At 37.8% G+C, this 20,656-nt stretch overlaps 2 protein-coding genes across 2 annotated transcripts; both read left to right on the top strand.

Moving 5' to 3' along the window:
• Positions 1–4,110: 4,110 nt before the first annotated feature.
• Positions 4,111–4,599, top strand: LOC134748500 (uncharacterized). Its single transcript, XM_063683295.1, has one exon. The coding sequence runs from the start codon at positions 4,111–4,113 to the stop codon at positions 4,504–4,506; it is 396 nt and encodes a 131-aa protein (XP_063539365.1). The 3' UTR covers positions 4,507–4,599.
• Positions 4,600–5,595: 996 nt separating this feature from the next.
• LOC134748424 (uncharacterized) lies at positions 5,596–6,234 on the top strand. Its single transcript, XM_063683209.1, has one exon. The coding sequence runs from the start codon at positions 5,623–5,625 to the stop codon at positions 6,145–6,147; it is 525 nt and encodes a 174-aa protein (XP_063539279.1). The 5' UTR covers positions 5,596–5,622; the 3' UTR covers positions 6,148–6,234.
• The last annotated feature ends 14,422 nt before the right edge of the window (positions 6,235–20,656 follow it).

The raw sequence follows: 20,656 nt of genomic DNA, 5'->3' as shown, positions 1-20,656 counted from the left end.
CTTTCTAGCTGTTAGATTATAATTCTCTTGAGAAAAATTAAAAACTAAATTTCAACTCATACAAAAAGCTCTACTCCGTCACATTATTTGGGGACAAACAGCAAATAACAAGACAACGAAAAAAAATTTGACCCTTATACTGTTTTTATTAGGTATTGAACTCTAACAAAATTTTAGTCCTATAATAACTACTGGGGAACACATCCGTGGCAGCCTCGGGATCCGTAACGAAGCAGATAAGCTACAGGAAAGTCGCCTCCGATGGTACGGCCATATTAAGTCGCAGACCAGTAGACTACGTCGGAAACAAATGCCTCAACCTCACTGTCCAAGTAGATCACGCGGCCGCGGTAGACCTAAAAAGCGCTGGCTGGATATATGTCGCGATGGCGGACATGGAAGAGAACAATCTCACACCTGAGGATGCCGAAGACCGGGCAAAAGGGAGAAGATTGAGTAGGAAAGCGGACCCCTGGCGCTAGGCCGGAAAAACGCTAGGTAGAAGAAGAAGAAAAACTACTGGGATACAAATTCCCACCTTTTACAGTGGGAAAAAAAATCCCAGTAGCTAACTCAGTTTGGTTCGGTTTGGTGGTAACTACTGGGATTTTTTTTCCCAGTATAGTTACCACTGGTAAAAGGTAGGAAAAAATTCCCAGTAGTTACCACTAGTAATAAATTGGCGGTAACTAATGGAAATAACACACTCTATCCACTTACGGAATCCACATAGCGCAAGTGCTAGAAGGCACGAAGCATCCATTTCTGCAAAAAACAAACACACACAAAATGAGTAGGTATTTAGGTACCTAACGACTTTGTGAGCAGGAATGAGTACGAAATTGTTAAACGATAACACTTGGAAAACGTTATAAAATATTTTAAAAACAACGTACGTGTATAAATATTTAGCATAAAATATATTTTTTTCTTTTTCATTAATCTAAAGAATTTTCTGGTCCGCAAATAACACGTTTTAGGTTCAGAAAAAAAAGCAAATAAATATATATTATGCTAATTACTTATGCAAACTAAAAAGCAATATTCCGATGGTTTTGTCCTCAGAACAGTGAGACATTTTATCCACTGGCGGACAAGAATAATATTTTATTAAATATTCAGGGCTAAATCTACCTAGGCCTAGAATAATACTTTATTAACCCTTAAATGCATGATTTTTTCTTTTTGCCTGTAATTAATATATGTCTTACATAATTGTTTACTGATTCTAGGAAAAATAAAAATATAAATTAAAACATCGATTTTCACTGCTTAACCAGTATTAGAATTTACATAGGGTAAATAATAATTTATGTAAATTTATACAATTATTGGTAAAAGATTTAAAAAATCTTACTACCATTAGAAATTTATACTATTTGTAATATACCTATAATAAAGGTTTTTAATATAAATAATTACAAACCCCGAAAAAACCGCCTAAATTACATATTAAAAATCATTAAATTTTCCCAATTTTCCGCCATTTCGTGTTAAAAGAAATGTAATTTTTTTAAACTTAAATACTGCGCAAATTTCAATAAAACGAAGGAAATTAAAATTTACGATCAAAATAATTATACAGGACCAAATAGAGTTTACCTAATTATGCATAAAATTATATGTTTTTTGTTGTGTACATACATACATCACTATGCATTTAAGGGTTAAATATTTATACCTAAATCTTTAATACCTGAACCAGTCGGAGACGGTTCAAGTCGAGTTTCCGTTGGTACCTAACCTACCTACTTAGTTATCGCCAGTCGCCAGTGGATAAATAATATTATTTCAAGCCTCTTCTACTTCATCATCATTTATATTTCAATTTACATTTGAAAATTGATTTTCGCGTCATGGTTTGTTCGTTTCACTGATTAACGAGAATGTTAATCAAAATGAAATCGGTTGATATAACATAATACATATACAGGGCGCCCCAAGACAAGGGAAAGAAGGAAGGAAGGGAAGGGCGGGAAGGGGGAGGGGAAGGGGAGGGTTTCATGAAGGGAAAGTACCTTAAATATCGTAGATAGGATATTTTGCTGAAAGAAGACTATGTTATTTTTAAAAGTTAGTAATACTGTAGAGTAGTTTACTTCGAGAGGGATGGGGCGTGCGGGGTGAAGGGCTGAAGGCGAGAGCAAAGACATTTTTTTACGATGTAGAAGTCTATCTGTTCTAGTCGGCACTAGTTACAATTACACTAAACTATACTAACTATACTACTAAACTAACTGCCTAAGGCCGAGAGGCGTCCTAAAGGACAGCAGTCGAGCGCCTAGGTGATGTGAAGAATTTACTGAATTAACTATGTATGTCAAAAAGGCCGGTTAGGTCCCAGATGGTACGCTACCGTTCGCTTATTTGACTCCTAAGTATTTCTCCACATTTACAAAATTCACTTCATCGGGTCGTTATTCTAGGAAAAACTTTACACCGCCTATAGTATTATATAATCTGTGACACCGCGAAGTAGAAACGACGTATCCTATGCACAGTGACATCTAGTGAGATGGTTTGGTAAACAGTTAAGTTGGACTATTTGGATACATTCAATATATTTTTAGGAACATGTTACATGATGTTCCGTATTTTTTACAGGTTTTCAGAAGTCAGTAATGGGTCGACAATGTTACATTAATCTATAGGTATATCTATGCACTTGCTACGTTGTATTAAAATACAAGTACTACGAAATGCTTCATTTCATAATTTTAAAGCTTCAAAGACAGGAATTAAGTTCAAAACATTGCGCGGCACTATAGTCATCTCGTTGGAGCACTTTGAACTACAGTTTGTATAGGAATTGGCTATTTCTTATTTTACATTAATCTTGATTTGCACACTCGTTATGTTTGCATAAAAAACTAGTCAACACATAACACAAGTTACACAAGGTTTTAGAATTTTAAAGCTAGGGGAAAGATAAAATATGTCCAATGTTTACCTCGAATTCGGGGCCTACTAGCGCCATCTAGTAGCCTTCATGTAAACTAAACATAGCTTATGATTTATTTAAGAAAGTGTCGCGTTACAATACTGCATTCAAAGATTTTCTAATACTTAAAATATTTGCTTCGTCTGGGAATCGAACCGACTTAAATGTGAATAATAAATCACCCGTATTTTTATGATGCCAATCGAAAGAATGGATAAAAAATAATAATTCTTCTTAAGTAACATAGTATCTTAAAAGAAAGGAATAATTGGAAAGTGATCTGAATGAAGCTAATCTATTAATAAGTGATCTCCGGAGTCAATGTAAGTTTAACATAAGATATATTTTAAGCTGATTAAAATAAAAGTGTAAATTATAACTTCAGCATTTTACTTTGGTAAATCGTCAGAGGACAACTAAAACTCATTAGTTACTACCACCTCATTTTGAAGGCCAGTCCTACTCCTATTTTATTAGTCGGCGCGGCGAAGAAACAAAGACATGTCCGCCGCTCCCTACCCCGCACACCCCATTGTCACCCAAATCCGTCCGGATTATAGAGTCAACCGGAATATAGGGGTCCGGATTAAAGAGGTCCTACAGTTGTTTTAAGAAACAAAACTTGCGTCAGCCAGGGCTAAGCCGTGGTTAACCGCTACCCAGTGTCAAATTGTACTGGTAACCAGTTAACCCCGAGTTAGTAGGCTAACCCTGGATAGTGCAAGTGGCGCTTAGAGTACGCAACAAAAATACCATCGCCCATCAAGGCCCATCGTGTTAGATATCACGTCTTGTCCCAGTTTTCCTTACTTACTATTTACACAGTTAGAGTTAGACCAAGACAAGTCTCCAACGACTTGCAAGTACAAACACGCAGAGCAAGTGTTGACGCGCCATCTATGTGTGCGTGCGCACACAGACACCACCCGATCTACGCGGTGCCGCAAGCGCCGGCCCGCCGCATTCTCCGATCCGTAACAGCGCCGACGGCACGCGTCGCTTTGTCGCGCGCCCATACATTCGAGCAATGTCATTTAATCGCTACGATAATTAAAAACGTTAAAAAATCCATCAAGTGTTGTCTCATCATCTCCACAAGAACCTGCGCCAACAGATTCGAGCCGGATGATGATGAGACAACACTTGATGGATTTTTTAACGTTTAAACAATGAAAAAGATCACATTGCCACCTGCACCCCAGGTAGAAGAAACTCGACCACTTACGACGCTCTCCAAATACATGAGAGTACAACAGCTTAAGGCTCATTTTTGGAAAAGATACTCAAAAGAATACATTTCAGAGCTCCAGTCCCGCAGCAAGTGGCGCACTCAAGGTGCGCATCCACAACTGGGCGAGATGGTCATCATCAAGGATGACCGCCTACCACCGAACCGATGGCTGCTCGGACGAGTCACGGCCGTCCACCCGGGCAGCGACGGCGTCAACCGCGTCGCCGACATCCTCACCACTACTGGGACCCTGCGCCGGGCATACAACCGGCTCTGCCCACTTCCATCAACGTTGGATCAGGCAGCTCCTGACCCAAGGGGGCCAGCCTGTTGACGCGCCATCTATGTGTGCGTGCGCACACAGACACCACCCGATCTACGCGGTGCCGCAAGCGCCGGCCCGCCGCATTCTCCGATCCGTAACAGCGCCGACGGCACGCGTCGCTTTGTCGCGCGCCCATACATTCGAGCAATGTCATTTAATCGCTACGATAATTAAAAACGTTAAAAAATCCATCAAGTGTTGTCTCATCATCTCCACAAGAACCTGCGCCAACAGAAACATTCACACTTTGAGGCTGCAATGGCCATTGAATGTCCTTTTGGTGTAAAAAATGTGGACCTTGGAACCACAAAGTTGAATTTATAAATAACTTATAAATCACTTATACACAATAACACATCCATACCTAACATTCATAAGTTCCACTATCTAAGGAACTCTTTGAAGGACAACCTGATCAGAGTTGGAGGACGATTATCCAACTCAAACTACGACTATGACACTAAACATCCAATCTTGCTACATGCATCTCACCATATAACAAAAACATTGGTACAACATTACCATAAAATACATTTACATGCAGGACCCCAATTGCTATTATCCATGTTACGTCATAAGTTCTGGATAATAAGCGGTCGCAACCTTTGTCGGAAGATAACACATGACTGTTTAACTTGTCTTCGTTTCTCAGGTCGTACATACCAGCCTATCATGAGTCCACTTCCTGCACAGAGGTTGCACGCTGATCACCCTTTCACACACACAGCCACAGATTATGCTGGGCCTATCCTGATATTGAATAGAAAAGGTCGCGGCGCTCAACTAATAAAGGCATACATAGTTGTGTTTGTCTGTCTGGCTGTGAGAGCAGTACACCTCGAGCTCGTCACCGATCTGACGTCTCAAGGTTTCATTGCCGCTTTAAATCGATTTATTGCCCGCAGAGGTAAGCCGGCAACTTTACTTTCAGATAACGGTACCCAGTACGTAGGATCATGTAATGAACTAGCTAAATTTCTAAAGGAAAACAGTAATGACATAACTGCTTACTCTGCTGAAAACGAAATAAAGTTCAAATTCGCCCCAGCTTACAGTCCAAATTTCAACGGTTTGTCAGAAGGGTCGGTCAAGTCTGTAAAATATCACTTGAAACGCGTTCTATCTATGACTAATTTAGACTACGAACACATGAATTCGGCCTTGGTTCATATAGAGGGGACGCTTAACTCTAGGCCTCTCACTCCTCTTTCTTCTGATCCTTCAGATCTAGCTCCCTTATGTCCAGCACATTTCTTAATTGGACGAACGATCACATTGCCACCTGCACCCCAGGTGGAAGAAACTCGACCACTTACGACGCTCTCCAAATACATGAGAGTACAACAGCTTAAGGCTCATTTTTGGAAAAGATACTCAAAAGAATACATTTCAGAGCTCCAGTCCCGCAGCAAGTGGCGCACTCAAGGTCCACAACTGGGCGAGATGGTCATCATCAAGGATGACCGCCTACCACCGAACCGATGGCTGCTCGGACGAGTCACGGCCGTCCACCCGGGCAGCGACGGCGTCAACCGCGTCGCCGACATCCTCACCACTACTGGGACCCTGCGCCGGGCATACAACCGGCTCTGCCCACTTCCATCAACGTTGGATCAGGCAGCTCCTGACCCAAGGGGGCCAGCCTGTTGACGCGCCATCTATGTGTGCGTGCGCACACAGACACCACCCGATCTACGCGGTGCCGCAAGCGCCGGCCCGCCGCATTCTCCGATCCGTAACAGCGCCGACGGCACGCGTCGCTTTGTCGCGCGCCCATACATTCGAGCAATGTCATTTAATCGCTACGATAATTAAAAACGTTAAAAAATCCATCAAGTGTTGTCTCATCATCTCCACAAGAACCTGCGCCAACAGCAAGTGTTATTTTAAAATTCAAACTTCTATGAAATGATGACGTATAAATAACACTTGCACTGCGTATGCTATCAAAATCGTTGCAGACTTTTCTTGGTCAAACTCAACATCTTGTTTAATACCACTCACTGCTTTATTTACATTTTAAACTAACTAGGTACAGAGCATGCCCTGGACCCTATTAGCAACCTAAAAATCACACAGTGCCATTTTTTGACTAAGATAGTTACTAAGTTTCTTCTTTAACAAATTACTAATCTGTTCCAATAATTTTGAAGATAATGTACTACATCTCCGGCAAGCTCGGTTCTCCATACAAACATTACAAACGTAGTTCCGCTCTCATTTTAAAACGAGTAGGTAGTTTGCTCTGGAACTTTGTACTTACAATTTACAATAGGATAAGGTATATCTATGTCTGTAATTAGTTTATGTAGCTTTAGATACCATAGTTAAAAAAATACAGCGAATTTACGTTTTTCTTACAAAACGTGTTTTTGCTCTATTTCGTTTGTTTTATAAACTGGAGCTATAATTATAAACTAATTTCAGACCTAGATATACCTCATGTCATTGTTATGGTTATGGACTACGTTATGGATTGTAATGAAACATTGCACCTGTATGTGCAAAGTTTCATTACAATTCATAACGTAGTTTTAAAATGAAGACGGAACGGAACTCAGCTTGTATGGGAAGGTAAAATTCGGACGAGCTTGCCGGAGACTCTTAACACTTTTAACCAAATACAACTTGTCTTAAAATAGCCTGTGTCATGGAAGATGATGAACAATAAAGTTTAAACATACTCGTTAAATATCGGCTCTAACAAAATAAATAAATACATATTATTATACAAAATAAAAACATACGGTTTCAACACACTCATTCGGGGGGGGGGGGGGGTAGGTTTTGTAGACTGCGTTCCAGGAACAGATTTCCATGACCAATCGTCTCCCGGGCGAAAACTCGTATAGTGGTTAACGGCTCTATGTATGATGAAACCTCGTGAACGTCAGCTGCCGCTCCGTTGGTGGATTGAGGAATGGCAGCAAATAAAGGCGATAGGCAAGCTGATAATACTACTCACGTGTTGTGTAAACCGTTCTCCGATTTACTCTAAAATTCCTGTTAAAACACAAATAAAGTAGAATTAAATAAAGTAGTAATAAAGTATTAAGGACAGTAATAATAATTAAGTAGAATTGGGTCTAGGAGCCCTGAATAGACCACAAGAATTCTACAAATAAAGCTACTACCACTGCCACCTATTGATGAGTAAAATCACTAACATAGTGGAATACTATGGGCCCCTCAGAAAGGCTAACTTATGCTTGTAACTTAAAAATTAAGTACAATTTCTAAACAAAACTAACCCTGGATCAAAACATTTATGATAACAACGATCAATGCTATCCAGATTGCGTAATCAAAGCAGTTTATTTTAAGTAGGGTTCTTAACAGAAATATTTCATAGATGGCATTAGTAGTCCTATCTGAAAAAAAAAAATATTTTTGAGATTTCTAAATTTGCACGTACAATACGGCTAATTCGAACGTACAGCAATATCAGAATGATATTAAAATCATATAATTATTTTGTAGTTATAAGTGCGAGCGAAATGCACGATATTTTAATGAAATCAGGTAGATGTCATTCTGAGATCAGTGTCCTTCGAATTTACCTGTAACACGCAACGAAGAATTTTATTACAAGCTTTTTAATCTTTTTATTAACTTGCAATGTACCTATAGATGTATGTATGTATCTATGTATGTACAGGTCAAATCTTGCAAGTTAAACCAACCCACAATAGTACTAGCGGTTACGGCGATATTTGCATCGAAAGCTGCACTTGATGCAGAAAGCAAGCCGCTTTGCCCAGTGTCGGGTGCTCCTTTCCCTGGTAGTAGAGGAGACATAGTTGTGTACATTTGCTCTTATATACTTGCACGCAGTGAGGACATAGACACTTGGAAGCGTATTTTCAATTATTTAAATAATTCTTTCGCAGGATGGTCGTGACACTTACCAATCAATCAATCAATCAATAATAATTTATTTCGAACAAAAAAGTCCATAATGTGTTAGTAACATGTACAAACGCGCGATAGGGTAGGCGCGAGTCTGGATGGATAAGGCATAGCACGCTGATGCTAGCCTGTCACACATAGATGCAATGTGAGGGGACCACGTGAGGCCGGCGTCCATCGTGCTACAACAACGCAATCTAATTCTGTAATGTCTCTCTCATCGCTCTGTGATAAAAAAACGCAACCTAATTCTGTAATGTCTCGATGAAATCTGTGGAAAAAAGCATGTACCAAAAATTAAAACATTTTGCCAAAAACTAATTTTACATAATATATCAAGAATTTCTCATCCCGTAGCCAGCGCCGCGGCGCGCCGGTCGACAACAAGCTGATGAAAGCATCTCGAGAAAGGTCTCGCAAGCACAAGGGTGCTCTGTATTTTTTTTTGTTTCCCACTGATTTAGACGAGTATTAAAGATATATATAGAGAGTAAATGCAATACGGGCAATAAATTTAACCAGATATACAATTTATCCATGTAATCATTAATTTCAAGTTTCACCCCTCATGACCCCGTAATTAATTTTAGCGCCGCAAACATTACGAGACATAACATGTCATGACTACGAAATACGAGTCTTTTAGTAACTGTCAACCAGCGTTGACAGGTACCAAAGATAGATATAACTCCGTAATAGATGGATACAGTCTAAGGAAAAAACGTGCCTCGAAAAATCAAGAAAATTTGATTCTCGTTCAGAGGGCGCTACTAGCTTTGACCTACTGTCGTATAGATGGCGTTGACGGTTTCGTTTGTTATTTAAAAAATTTAACGCATATCAGTGAAAGAACATAGGTCAAAATCATAAAAATTATTAATGCAAATAAAAAAAACATTTATCCATATTTAAATACATTTTATCGTATTTTTATAAATCTTAATTTTTAGTTTTAAAGTGTGTCGACAGATGGCAGTGAATTTACTGGGGTTACAAAATTTACTATGACAGTACCGCTCTAGTATAAGTTACTCTATGCAGGTACTTTAAAAAGCTCGTATCTCGTAGCTTTATATGCGGGACGAGTTATTTTGTATGGCTTTCATTGCATTTATAAGCAAAATTTATCTCAATACCTCCACCTATGCCACCAACACCACCATCACCACCACCACCATTTTATTATTCGCCGGTATTATATTTATAATTTGTACAAGTATTTGTACAAGTTTTATATGGACAAATTAATTTATAAAGTATCCGATAGATGGCACTAATCAATAAATGCGTTAAGATAAATGGCGCTATAGAAATTTTTCTCCGAAGCATGAGGCGATTTTAAAAATATAGAGGTTAGGTACGGTTCGGAGTTAGGTTAGGTTTTGAGTTAGGTTAGGTTAGGTTAGGTTAGGTTAGGTTAGGTTAGGTTAGGTTAGGTTAGGTTAGGTTAGGTTAGGTTAGGTTAGGTTAGGTTAGGTTAGGTTAGGTTAGGTTAGGTTAGGTTAGGTTAGGTTAGGTTAGGTTAGGTTAGGTTAGGTTAGGTTAGGTTAGGTTAGGTTAGGTTAGGTTAGGTTAGGTTAGGTTAGGTTAGGTTAGGTTAGGTTAGGTTAGGTTAGGTTAGGTTAGGTTAGGTTAGGTTAGGTTAGGTTAGGTTAGGTTAGGTTAGGTTAGGTTAGGTTAGGTTAGGTTAGGTTAGGTTAGGTTAGGTTAGGTTAGGTTAGGTTAGGTTAGGTTAGGTTAGGTTAGGTTAGGTTAGGTTAGGTTAGGTTAGGTTAGGTTAGGTTAGGTTAGGTTAGGTTAGGTTAGGTTAGGTTAGGTTAGGTTAGGTTAGGTTAGGTTAGGTTAGGTTAGGTTAGGTTAGGTTAGGTTAGGTTAGGTTAGGTTAGGTTAGGTTAGGTTAGGTTAGGTTAGGTTAGGTTAGGTTAGGTTAGGTTAGGTTAGGTTAGGTTAGGTTAGGTTAGGTTAGGTTAGGTTAGGTTAGGTTAGGTTAGGTTAGGTTAGGTTAGGTTAGGTTAGGTTAGGTTAGGTTAGGTTAGGTTAGGTTAGGTTAGGTTAGGTTAGGTTAGGTTAGGTTAGGTTAGGTTAGGTTAGGTTAGGTTAGGTTAGGTTAGGTTAGGTTAGGTTAGGTTAGGTTAGGTTAGGTTAGGTTAGGTTAGGTTAGGTTAGGTTAGGTTAGGTTAGGTTAGGTTAGGTTAGGTTAGGTTAGGTTAGGTTAGGTTAGGTTAGGTTAGGTTAGGTTAGGTTAGGTTAGGTTAGGTTAGGTTAGGTTAGGTTAGGTTAGGTTAGGTTAGGTTAGGTTAGGTTAGGTTAGGTTAGGTTAGGTTAGGTTAGGTTAGGTTAGGTTAGGTTAGGTTAGGTTAGGTTAGGTTAGGTTAGGTTAGGTTAGGTTAGGTTAGGTTAGGTTAGGTTAGGTTAGGTTAGGTTAGGTTAGGTTAGGTTAGGTTAGGTTAGGTTAGGTTAGGTTAGGTTAGGTTAGGTTAGGTTAGGTTAGGTTAGGTTAGGTTAGGTTAGGTTAGGTTAGGTTAGGTTAGGTTAGGTTAGGTTAGGTTAGGTTAGGTTAGGTTAGGTTAGGTTAGGTTAGGTTAGGTTAGGTTAGGTTAGGTTAGGTTAGGTTAGGTTAGGTTAGGTTAGGTTAGGTTAGGTTAGGTTAGGTTAGGTTAGGTTAGGTTAGGTTAGGTTAGGTTAGGTTAGGTTAGGTTAGGTTAGGTTAGGTTAGGTTAGGTTAGGTTATAGGGTCTATTCTCGGTCGATTTCGTTCAAATTTGGCATAGGGGCTTTTTTTTACCTGATCTATCTATGGTCTTTCGCTTTTGGTATTGAATCGCCTTGCGTCTGGTACCTCCCATACATTTTTTTTGAAAATTTGCGGTTTTTAATTTTTTATTAAAAACTTATAATAATTAGGTGTTTGGTTTCTACCCTACCCCAAAATTTCTATAATTGCGCATCGAATGACGTTTTTTACATTAAAATCGGATAATAAATAAAGATTTTAGACCCGGGTTAGATTATTTTTGCATTTTTTTAAATTTTTTTTTAGCGTCCAAAAATTTTGAAAAAAATATATAAGGTAGGCATGCCGTACCTCGTGCACCTACTACGTGGTGCCGATAGCTCGAATTTCAAGTCCATTTTTTTTTATCTCTTACCGTTTTTGAAATATTAATTTTTTAGAGGTAAAAATATAGAGAAACATTGCTATTACCTTCATCAGGCGCCTCGACCGATTTTGTATGGAAAAAGCTAATTCCGACTCGAACTTGACCGAAATTCAGTTTGAGGAAAAATTCTGTATCTTCTAAACGGCTGGTCCGATTTTGATAGGACTTTCAACATTGGTCATGGGATGGAAAATGTAGTTTGACGCATCTGTCAAAACTGTCAAAATTGACAGTTTGAGAGTTTTTGTCATTTTTACTGAAAATTAACATGTTTTGTTATTGTTTGGTACTAAGTGACATAGTTTAATGTACTTAGTGTTGTTTGACATATCTGTCAAATTTGACAGTTTGACAGTTTTTGCCATTTTCAGTGAAAATTCTCATTTTGGGATATAATTTAGCACCAAGTGACATTGTAAAGTGTAGATTTATACTATCTGTCAAATCTGTCAAAATTGACATTTTGTGAAATTTTGACAGTTTTGGGTCCAAAATCGAAACGGCTAGTCCGATTTTGATAGGAACTTCAACAGTAGTCATGGGATGGAAAATGTAGTTTGACACATCTGTCAAAAATGTCAAAATTGACAGTTTGACAGTTTTTGTCATTTTTACTGAAAATTAACATGTTTTGTTAAAGTTTCGTACTAAGTGACATAGTATAGAGTTGTTTGACATATCAGTCAAATTTGACAGATTGACAGTTTTGGTCATTTTCAGTGAAAATTATCTTTTTGGGATAAAATATAGCACCAAGTGACATTGTTAATACTATCTGTCAAAATTGACAGTTTGTGACATTTTGTCCGTTTTGGTTCCCAAATCGAAACGGCTTGTCCGATTTTGTTAGGACCTTCAACATTAGTCATGGGATGGAAAATGGAAAACCTATTAGGTTAGGTTAGGTTAGGTTAGGTTAGGTTAGGTTAGGTTAGGTTAGGTTAGGTTAGGTTAGGTTAGGTTAGGTTAGGTTAGGTTAGGTTAGGTTAGGTTAGGTTAGGTTAGGTTAGGTTAGGTTAGGTTAGGTTAGGTTAGGTTAGGTTAGGTTAGGTTAGGTTAGGTTAGGTTAGGTTAGGTTAGGTTAGGTTAGGTTAGGTTAGGTTAGGTTAGGTTAGGTTAGGTTAGGTTAGGTTAGGTTAGGTTAGGTTAGGTTAGGTTAGGTTAGGTTAGGTTAGGTTAGGTTAGGTTAGGTTAGGTTAGGTTAGGTTAGGTTAGGTTAGGTTAGGTTAGGTTAGGTTAGGTTAGGTTAGGTTAGGTTAGGTTAGGTTAGGTTAGGTTATAGGGTCTATTCTCGGTCGATTTCGTTCAAATTTGGCATAGGGGCTTTTTTTTACCTGATCTATCTATGGTCTTTCGCTTTTGGTATTGAATCGCCTTGCGTCTGGTACCTCCCATACATTTTTTTTGAAAATTTGCGGTTTTTAATTTTTTATTAAAAACTTATAATAATTAGGTGTTTGGTTTCTACCCTACCCCAAAATTTCTATAATTGCGCATCGAATGACGTTTTTTACATTAAAATCGGATAATAAATAAAGATTTTAGACCCGGGTTAGATTATTTTTGCATTTTTTTAAATTTTTTTTTAGCGTCCAAAAATTTTGAAAAAAATATATAAGGTAGGCATGCCGTACCTCGTGCACCTACTACGTGGTGCCGATAGCTCGAATTTCAAGTCCATTTTTTTTTATCTCTTACCGTTTTTGAAATATTAATTTTTTAGAGGTAAAAATATAGAGAAACATTGCTATTACCTTCATCAGGCGCCTCGACCGATTTTGTATGGAAAAAGCTAATTCCGACTCGAACTTGACCGAAATTCAGTTTGAGGAAAAATTCTGTATCTTCTAAACGGCTGGTCCGATTTTGATAGGACTTTCAACATTGGTCATGGGATGGAAAATGTAGTTTGACGCATCTGTCAAAACTGTCAAAATTGACAGTTTGAGAGTTTTTGTCATTTTTACTGAAAATTAACATGTTTTGTTATTGTTTGGTACTAAGTGACATAGTTTAATGTACTTAGTGTTGTTTGACATATCTGTCAAATTTGACAGTTTGACAGTTTTTGCCATTTTCAGTGAAAATTCTCATTTTGGGATATAATTTAGCACCAAGTGACATTGTAAAGTGTAGATTTATACTATCTGTCAAATCTGTCAAAATTGACATTTTGTGAAATTTTGACAGTTTTGGGTCCAAAATCGAAACGGCTAGTCCGATTTTGATAGGAACTTCAACAGTAGTCATGGGATGGAAAATGTAGTTTGACACATCTGTCAAAAATGTCAAAATTGACAGTTTGACAGTTTTTGTCATTTTTACTGAAAATTAACATGTTTTGTTAAAGTTTCGTACTAAGTGACATAGTATAGAGTTGTTTGACATATCAGTCAAATTTGACAGATTGACAGTTTTGGTCATTTTCAGTGAAAATTATCTTTTTGGGATAAAATATAGCACCAAGTGACATTGTTAATACTATCTGTCAAAATTGACAGTTTGTGACATTTTGTCCGTTTTGGTTCCCAAATCGAAACGGCTTGTCCGATTTTGTTAGGACCTTCAACATTAGTCATGGGATGGAAAATGGAAAACCTATTAGGTTAGGTTAGGTTAGGTTAGGTTAGGTTAGGTTAGGTTAGGTTAGGTTAGGTTAGGTTAGGTTAGGTTAGGTTAGGTTAGGTTAGGTTAGGTTAGGTTAGGTTAGGTTAGGTTAGGTTAGGTTAGGTTAGGTTAGGTTAGGTTAGGTTAGGTTAGGTTAGGTTAGGTTAGGTTAGGTTAGGTTAGGTTAGGTTAGGTTAGGTTAGGTTAGGTTAGGTTAGGTTAGGTTAGGTTAGGTTAGGTTAGGTTAGGTTAGGTTAGGTTAGGTTAGGTTAGGTTAGGTTAGGTTAGGTTAGGTTAGGTTAGGTTAGGTTAGGTTAGGTTAGGTTAGGTTAGGTTAGGTTAGGTTAGGTTAGGTTATAGGGTCTATTCTCGGTCGATTTCGTTCAAATTTGGCATAGGGGCTTTTTTTTACCTGATCTATCTATGGTCTTTCGCTTTTGGTATTGAATCGCCTTGCGTCTGGTACCTCCCATACATTTTTTTTGAAAATTTGCGGTTTTTAATTTTTTATTAAAAACTTATAATAATTAGGTGTTTGGTTTCTACCCTACCCCAAAATTTCTATAATTGCGCATCGAATGACGTTTTTTACATTAAAATCGGATAATAAATAAAGATTTTAGACCCGGGTTAGATTATTTTTGCATTTTTTTAAATTTTTTTTTAGCGTCCAAAAATTTTGAAAAAAATATATAAGGTAGGCATGCCGTACCTCGTGCACCTACTACGTGGTGCCGATAGCTCGAATTTCAAGTCCATTTTTTTTTATCTCTTACCGTTTTTGAAATATTAATTTTTTAGAGGTAAAAATATAGAGAAACATTGCTATTACCTTCATCAGGCGCCTCGACCGATTTTGTATGGAAAAAGCTAATTCCGACTCGAACTTGACCGAAATTCAGTTTGAGGAAAAATTCTGTATCTTCTAAACGGCTGGTCCGATTTTGATAGGACTTTCAACATTGGTCATGGGATGGAAAATGTAGTTTGACGCATCTGTCAAAACTGTCAAAATTGACAGTTTGAGAGTTTTTGTCATTTTTACTGAAAATTAACATGTTTTGTTATTGTTTGGTACTAAGTGACATAGTTTAATGTACTTAGTGTTGTTTGACATATCTGTCAAATTTGACAGTTTGACAGTTTTTGCCATTTTCAGTGAAAATTCTCATTTTGGGATATAATTTAGCACCAAGTGACATTGTAAAGTGTAGATTTATACTATCTGTCAAATCTGTCAAAATTGACATTTTGTGAAATTTTGACAGTTTTGGGTCCAAAATCGAAACGGCTAGTCCGATTTTGATAGGAACTTCAACAGTAGTCATGGGATGGAAAATGTAGTTTGACACATCTGTCAAAAATGTCAAAATTGACAGTTTGACAGTTTTTGTCATTTTTACTGAAAATTAACATGTTTTGTTAAAGTTTCGTACTAAGTGACATAGTATAGAGTTGTTTGACATATCAGTCAAATTTGACAGATTGACAGTTTTGGTCATTTTCAGTGAAAATTATCTTTTTGGGATAAAATATAGCACCAAGTGACATTGTTAATACTATCTGTCAAAATTGACAGTTTGTGACATTTTGTCCGTTTTGGTTCCCAAATCGAAACGGCTTGTCCGATTTTGTTAGGACCTTCAACATTAGTCATGGGATGGAAAATGGAAAACCTATTAGGTTAGGTTAGGTTAGGTTAGGTTAGGTTAGGTTAGGTTAGGTTAGGTTAGGTTAGGTTAGGTTAGGTTAGGTTAGGTTAGGTTAGGTTAGGTTAGGTTAGGTTAGGTTAGGTTAGGTTAGGTTAGGTTAGGTTAGGTTAGGTTAGGTTAGGTTAGGTTAGGTTAGGTTAGGTTAGGTTAGGTTAGGTTAGGTTAGGTTAGGTTAGGTTAGGTTAGGTTAGGTTAGGTTAGGTTAGGTTAGGTTAGGTTAGGTTAGGTTAGGTTAGGTTAGGTTAGGTTAGGTTAGGTTAGGTTAGGTTAGGTTAGGTTAGGTTAGGTTAGGTTAGGTTAGGTTAGGTTAGGTTAGGTTAGGTTAGGTTAGGTTATAGGGTCTATTCTCGGTCGATTTCGTTCAAATTTGGCATAGGGGCTTTTTTTTACCTGATCTATCTATGGTCTTTCGCTTTTGGTATTGAATCGCCTTGCGTCTGGTACCTCCCATACATTTTTTTTGAAAATTTGCGGTTTTTAATTTTTTATTAAAAACTTATAATAATTAGGTGTTTGGTTTCTACCCTACCCCAAAATTTCTATAATTGCGCATCGAATGACGTTTTTTACATTAAAATCGGATAATAAATAAAGATTTTAGACCCGGGTTAGATTATTTTTGCATTTTTTTAAATTTTTTTTTAGCGTCCAAAAATTTTGAAAAAAATATATAAGGTAGGCATGCCGTACCTCGTGCACCTACTACGTGGTGCCGATAGCTCGAATTTCAAGTCCATTTTTTTTTATCTCTTACCGTTTTTGAAATATTAATTTTTTAGAGGTAAAAATATAGAGAAACATTGCTATTACCTTCATCAGGCGCCTCGACCGATTTTGTATGGAAAAAGCTAATTCCGACTCGAACTTGACCGAAATTCAGTTTGAGGAAAAATTCTGTATCTTCTAAACGGCTGGTCCGATTTTGATAGGACTTTCAACATTGGTCATGGGATGGAAAATGTAGTTTGACGCATCTGTCAAAACTGTCAAAATTGACAGTTTGAGAGTTTTTGTCATTTTTACTGAAAATTAACATGTTTTGTTATTGTTTGGTACTAAGTGACATAGTTTAATGTACTTAGTGTTGTTTGACATATCTGTCAAATTTGACAGTTTGACAGTTTTTGCCATTTTCAGTGAAAATTCTCATTTTGGGATATAATTTAGCACCAAGTGACATTGTAAAGTGTAGATTTATACTATCTGTCAAATCTGTCAAAATTGACATTTTGTGAAATTTTGACAGTTTTGGGTCCAAAATCGAAACGGCTAGTCCGATTTTGATAGGAACTTCAACAGTAGTCATGGGATGGAAAATGTAGTTTGACACATCTGTCAAAAATGTCAAAATTGACAGTTTGACAGTTTTTGTCATTTTTACTGAAAATTAACATGTTTTGTTAAAGTTTCGTACTAAGTGACATAGTATAGAGTTGTTTGACATATCAGTCAAATTTGACAGATTGACAGTTTTGGTCATTTTCAGTGAAAATTATCTTTTTGGGATAAAATATAGCACCAAGTGACATTGTTAATACTATCTGTCAAAATTGACAGTTTGTGACATTTTGTCCGTTTTGGTTCCCAAATCGAAACGGCTTGTCCGATTTTGTTAGGACCTTCAACATTAGTCATGGGATGGAAAATGGAAAACCTATTAGGTTAGGTTAGGTTAGGTTAGGTTAGGTTAGGTTAGGTTAGGTTAGGTTAGGTTAGGTTAGGTTAGGTTAGGTTAGGTTAGGTTAGGTTAGGTTAGGTTAGGTTAGGTTAGGTTAGGTTAGGTTAGGTTAGGTTAGGTTAGGTTAGGTTAGGTTAGGTTAGGTTAGGTTAGGTTAGGTTAGGTTAGGTTAGGTTAGGTTAGGTTAGGTTAGGTTAGGTTAGGTTAGGTTAGGTTAGGTTAGGTTAGGTTAGGTTAGGTTAGGTTAGGTTAGGTTAGGTTAGGTTAGGTTAGGTTAGGTTAGGTTAGGTTAGGTTAGGTTAGGTTAGGTTAGGTTAGGTTAGGTTAGGTTAGGTTAGGTTAGGTTAGGTTAGGTTAGGTTAGGTTAGGTTAGGTTAGGTTAGGTTAGGTTAGGTTAGGTTAGGTTAGGTTAGGTTAGGTTAGGTTAGGTTAGGTTAGGTTAGGTTAGGTTAGGTTAGGTTAGGTTAGGTTAGGTTAGGTTAGGTTAGGTTAGGTTAGGTTAGGTTAGGTTAGGTTAGGTTAGGTTAGGTTAGGTTAGGTTAGGTTAGGTTAGGTTAGGTTAGGTTAGGTTAGGTTAGGTTAGGTTAGGTTAGGTTAGGTTAGGTTAGGTTAGGTTAGGTTAGGTTAGGTTAGGTTAGGTTAGGTTAGGTTAGGTTAGGTTAGGTTAGGTTAGGTTAGGTTAGGTTAGGTTAGGTTAGGTTAGGTTAGGTTAGGTTAGGTTAGGTTAGGTTAGGTTAGGTTAGGTTAGGTTAGGTTAGGTTAGGTTAGGTTAGGTTAGGTTAGGTTAGGTTAGGTTAGGTTAGGTTAGGTTAGGTTAGGTTAGGTTAGGTTAGGTTAGGTTAGGTTAGGTTAGGTTAGGTTAGGTTAGGTTAGGTTAGGTTAGGTTAGGTTAGGTTAGGTTAGGTTAGGTTAGGTTAGGTTAGGTTAGGTTAGGTTAGGTTAGGTTAGGTTAGGTTAGGTTAGGTTAGGTTAGGTTAGGTTAGGTTAGGTTAGGTTAGGTTAGGTTAGGTTAGGTTAGGTTAGGTTAGGTTAGGTTAGGTTAGGTTAGGTTAGGTTAGGTTAGGTTAGGTTAGGTTAGGTTAGGTTAGGTTAGGTTAGGTTAGGTTAGGTTAGGTTAGGTTAGGTTAGGTTAGGTTAGGTTAGGTTAGGTTAGGTTAGGTTAGGTTAGGTTAGGTTAGGTTAGGTTAGGTTAGGTTAGGTTAGGTTAGGTTAGGTTAGGTTAGGTTAGGTTAGGTTAGGTTAGGTTAGGTTAGGTTAGGTTAGGTTAGGTTAGGTTAGGTTAGGTTAGGTTAGGTTAGGTTAGGTTAGGTTAGGTTAGGTTAGGTTAGGTTAGGTTAGGTTAGGTTAGGTTAGGTTAGGTTAGGTTAGGTTAGGTTAGGTTAGGTTAGGTTAGGTTAGGTTAGGTTAGGTTAGGTTAGGTTAGGTTAGGTTAGGTTAGGTTAGGTTAGGTTAGGTTAGGTTAGGTTAGGTTAGGTTAGGTTAGGTTAGGTTAGGTTAGGTTAGGTTAGGTTAGGTTAGGTTAGGTTAGGTTAGGTTAGGTTAGGTTAGGTTAGGTTAGGTTAGGTTAGGTTAGGTTAGGTTAGGTTAGGTTAGGTTAGGTTAGGTTAGGTTAGGTTAGGTTAGGTTAGGTTAGGTTAGGTTAGGTTAGGTTAGGTTAGGTTAGGTTAGGTTAGGTTAGGTTAGGTTAGGTTAGGTTAGGTTAGGTTAGGTTAGGTTAGGTTAGGTTAGGTTAGGTTAGGTTAGGTTAGGTTAGGTTAGGTTAGGTTAGGTTAGGTTAGGTTAGGTTAGGTTAGGTTAGGTTAGGTTAGGTTAGGTTAGGTTAGGTTAGGTTAGGTTAGGTTAGGTTAGGTTAGGTTAGGTTAGGTTAGGTTAGGTTAGGTTAGGTTAGGTTAGGTTAGGTTAGGTTAGGTTAGGTTAGGTTAGGTTAGGTTAGGTTAGGTTAGGTTAGGTTAGGTTAGGTTAGGTTAGGTTAGGTTAGGTTAGGTTAGGTTAGGTTAGGTTAGGTTAGGTTAGGTTAGGTTAGGTTAGGTTAGGTTAGGTTAGGTTAGGTTAGGTTAGGTTAGGTTAGGTTAGGTTAGGTTAGGTTAGGTTAGGTTAGGTTAGGTTAGGTTAGGTTAGGTTAGGTTAGGTTAGGTTAGGTTAGGTTAGGTTAGGTTAGGTTAGGTTAGGTTAGGTTAGGTTAGGTTAGGTTAGGTTAGGTTAGGTTAGGTTAGGTTAGGTTAGGTTAGGTTAGGTTAGGTTAGGTTAGGTTAGGTTAGGTTAGGTTAGGTTAGGTTAGGTTAGGTTAGGTTAGGTTAGGTTAGGTTAGGTTAGGTTAGGTTAGGTTAGGTTAGGTTAGGTTAGGTTAGGTTAGGTTAGGTTAGGTTAGGTTAGGTTAGGTTAGGTTAGGTTAGGTTAGGTTAGGTTAGGTTAGGTTAGGTTAGGTTAGGTTAGGTTAGGTTAGGTTAGGTTAGGTTAGGTTAGGTTAGGTTAGGTTAGGTTAGGTTAGGTTAGGTTAGGTTAGGTTAGGTTAGGTTAGGTTAGGTTAGGTTAGGTTAGGTTAGGTTAGGTTAGGTTAGGTTAGGTTAGGTTAGGTTAGGTTAGGTTAGGTTAGGTTAGGTTAGGTTAGGTTAGGTTAGGTTAGGTTAGGTTAGGTTAGGTTAGGTTAGGTTAGGTTAGGTTAGGTTAGGTTAGGTTAGGTTAGGTTAGGTTAGGTTAGGTTAGGTTAGGTTAGGTTAGGTTAGGTTAGGTTAGGTTAGGTTAGGTTAGGTTAGGTTAGGTTAGGTTAGGTTAGGTTAGGTTAGGTTAGGTTAGGTTAGGTTAGGTTAGGTTAGGTTAGGTTAGGTTAGGTTAGGTTAGGTTAGGTTAGGTTAGGTTAGGTTAGGTTAGGTTAGGTTAGGTTAGGTTAGGTTAGGTTAGGTTAGGTTAGGTTAGGTTAGGTTAGGTTAGGTTAGGTTAGGTTAGGTTAGGTTAGGTTAGGTTAGGTTAGGTTAGGTTAGGTTAGGTTAGGTTAGGTTAGGTTAGGTTAGGTTAGGTTAGGTTAGGTTAGGTTAGGTTAGGTTAGGTTAGGTTAGGTTAGGTTAGGTTAGGTTAGGTTAGGTTAGGTTAGGTTA

The sequence above is a fragment of the Cydia strobilella genome, chromosome 16 (genome assembly GCF_947568885.1).
Source record: "Cydia strobilella chromosome 16, ilCydStro3.1, whole genome shotgun sequence".
NCBI lineage: Eukaryota > Metazoa > Arthropoda > Insecta > Lepidoptera > Tortricidae > Cydia > Cydia strobilella.
This window is presented reverse-complemented; position numbering and strand designations above follow the sequence as displayed.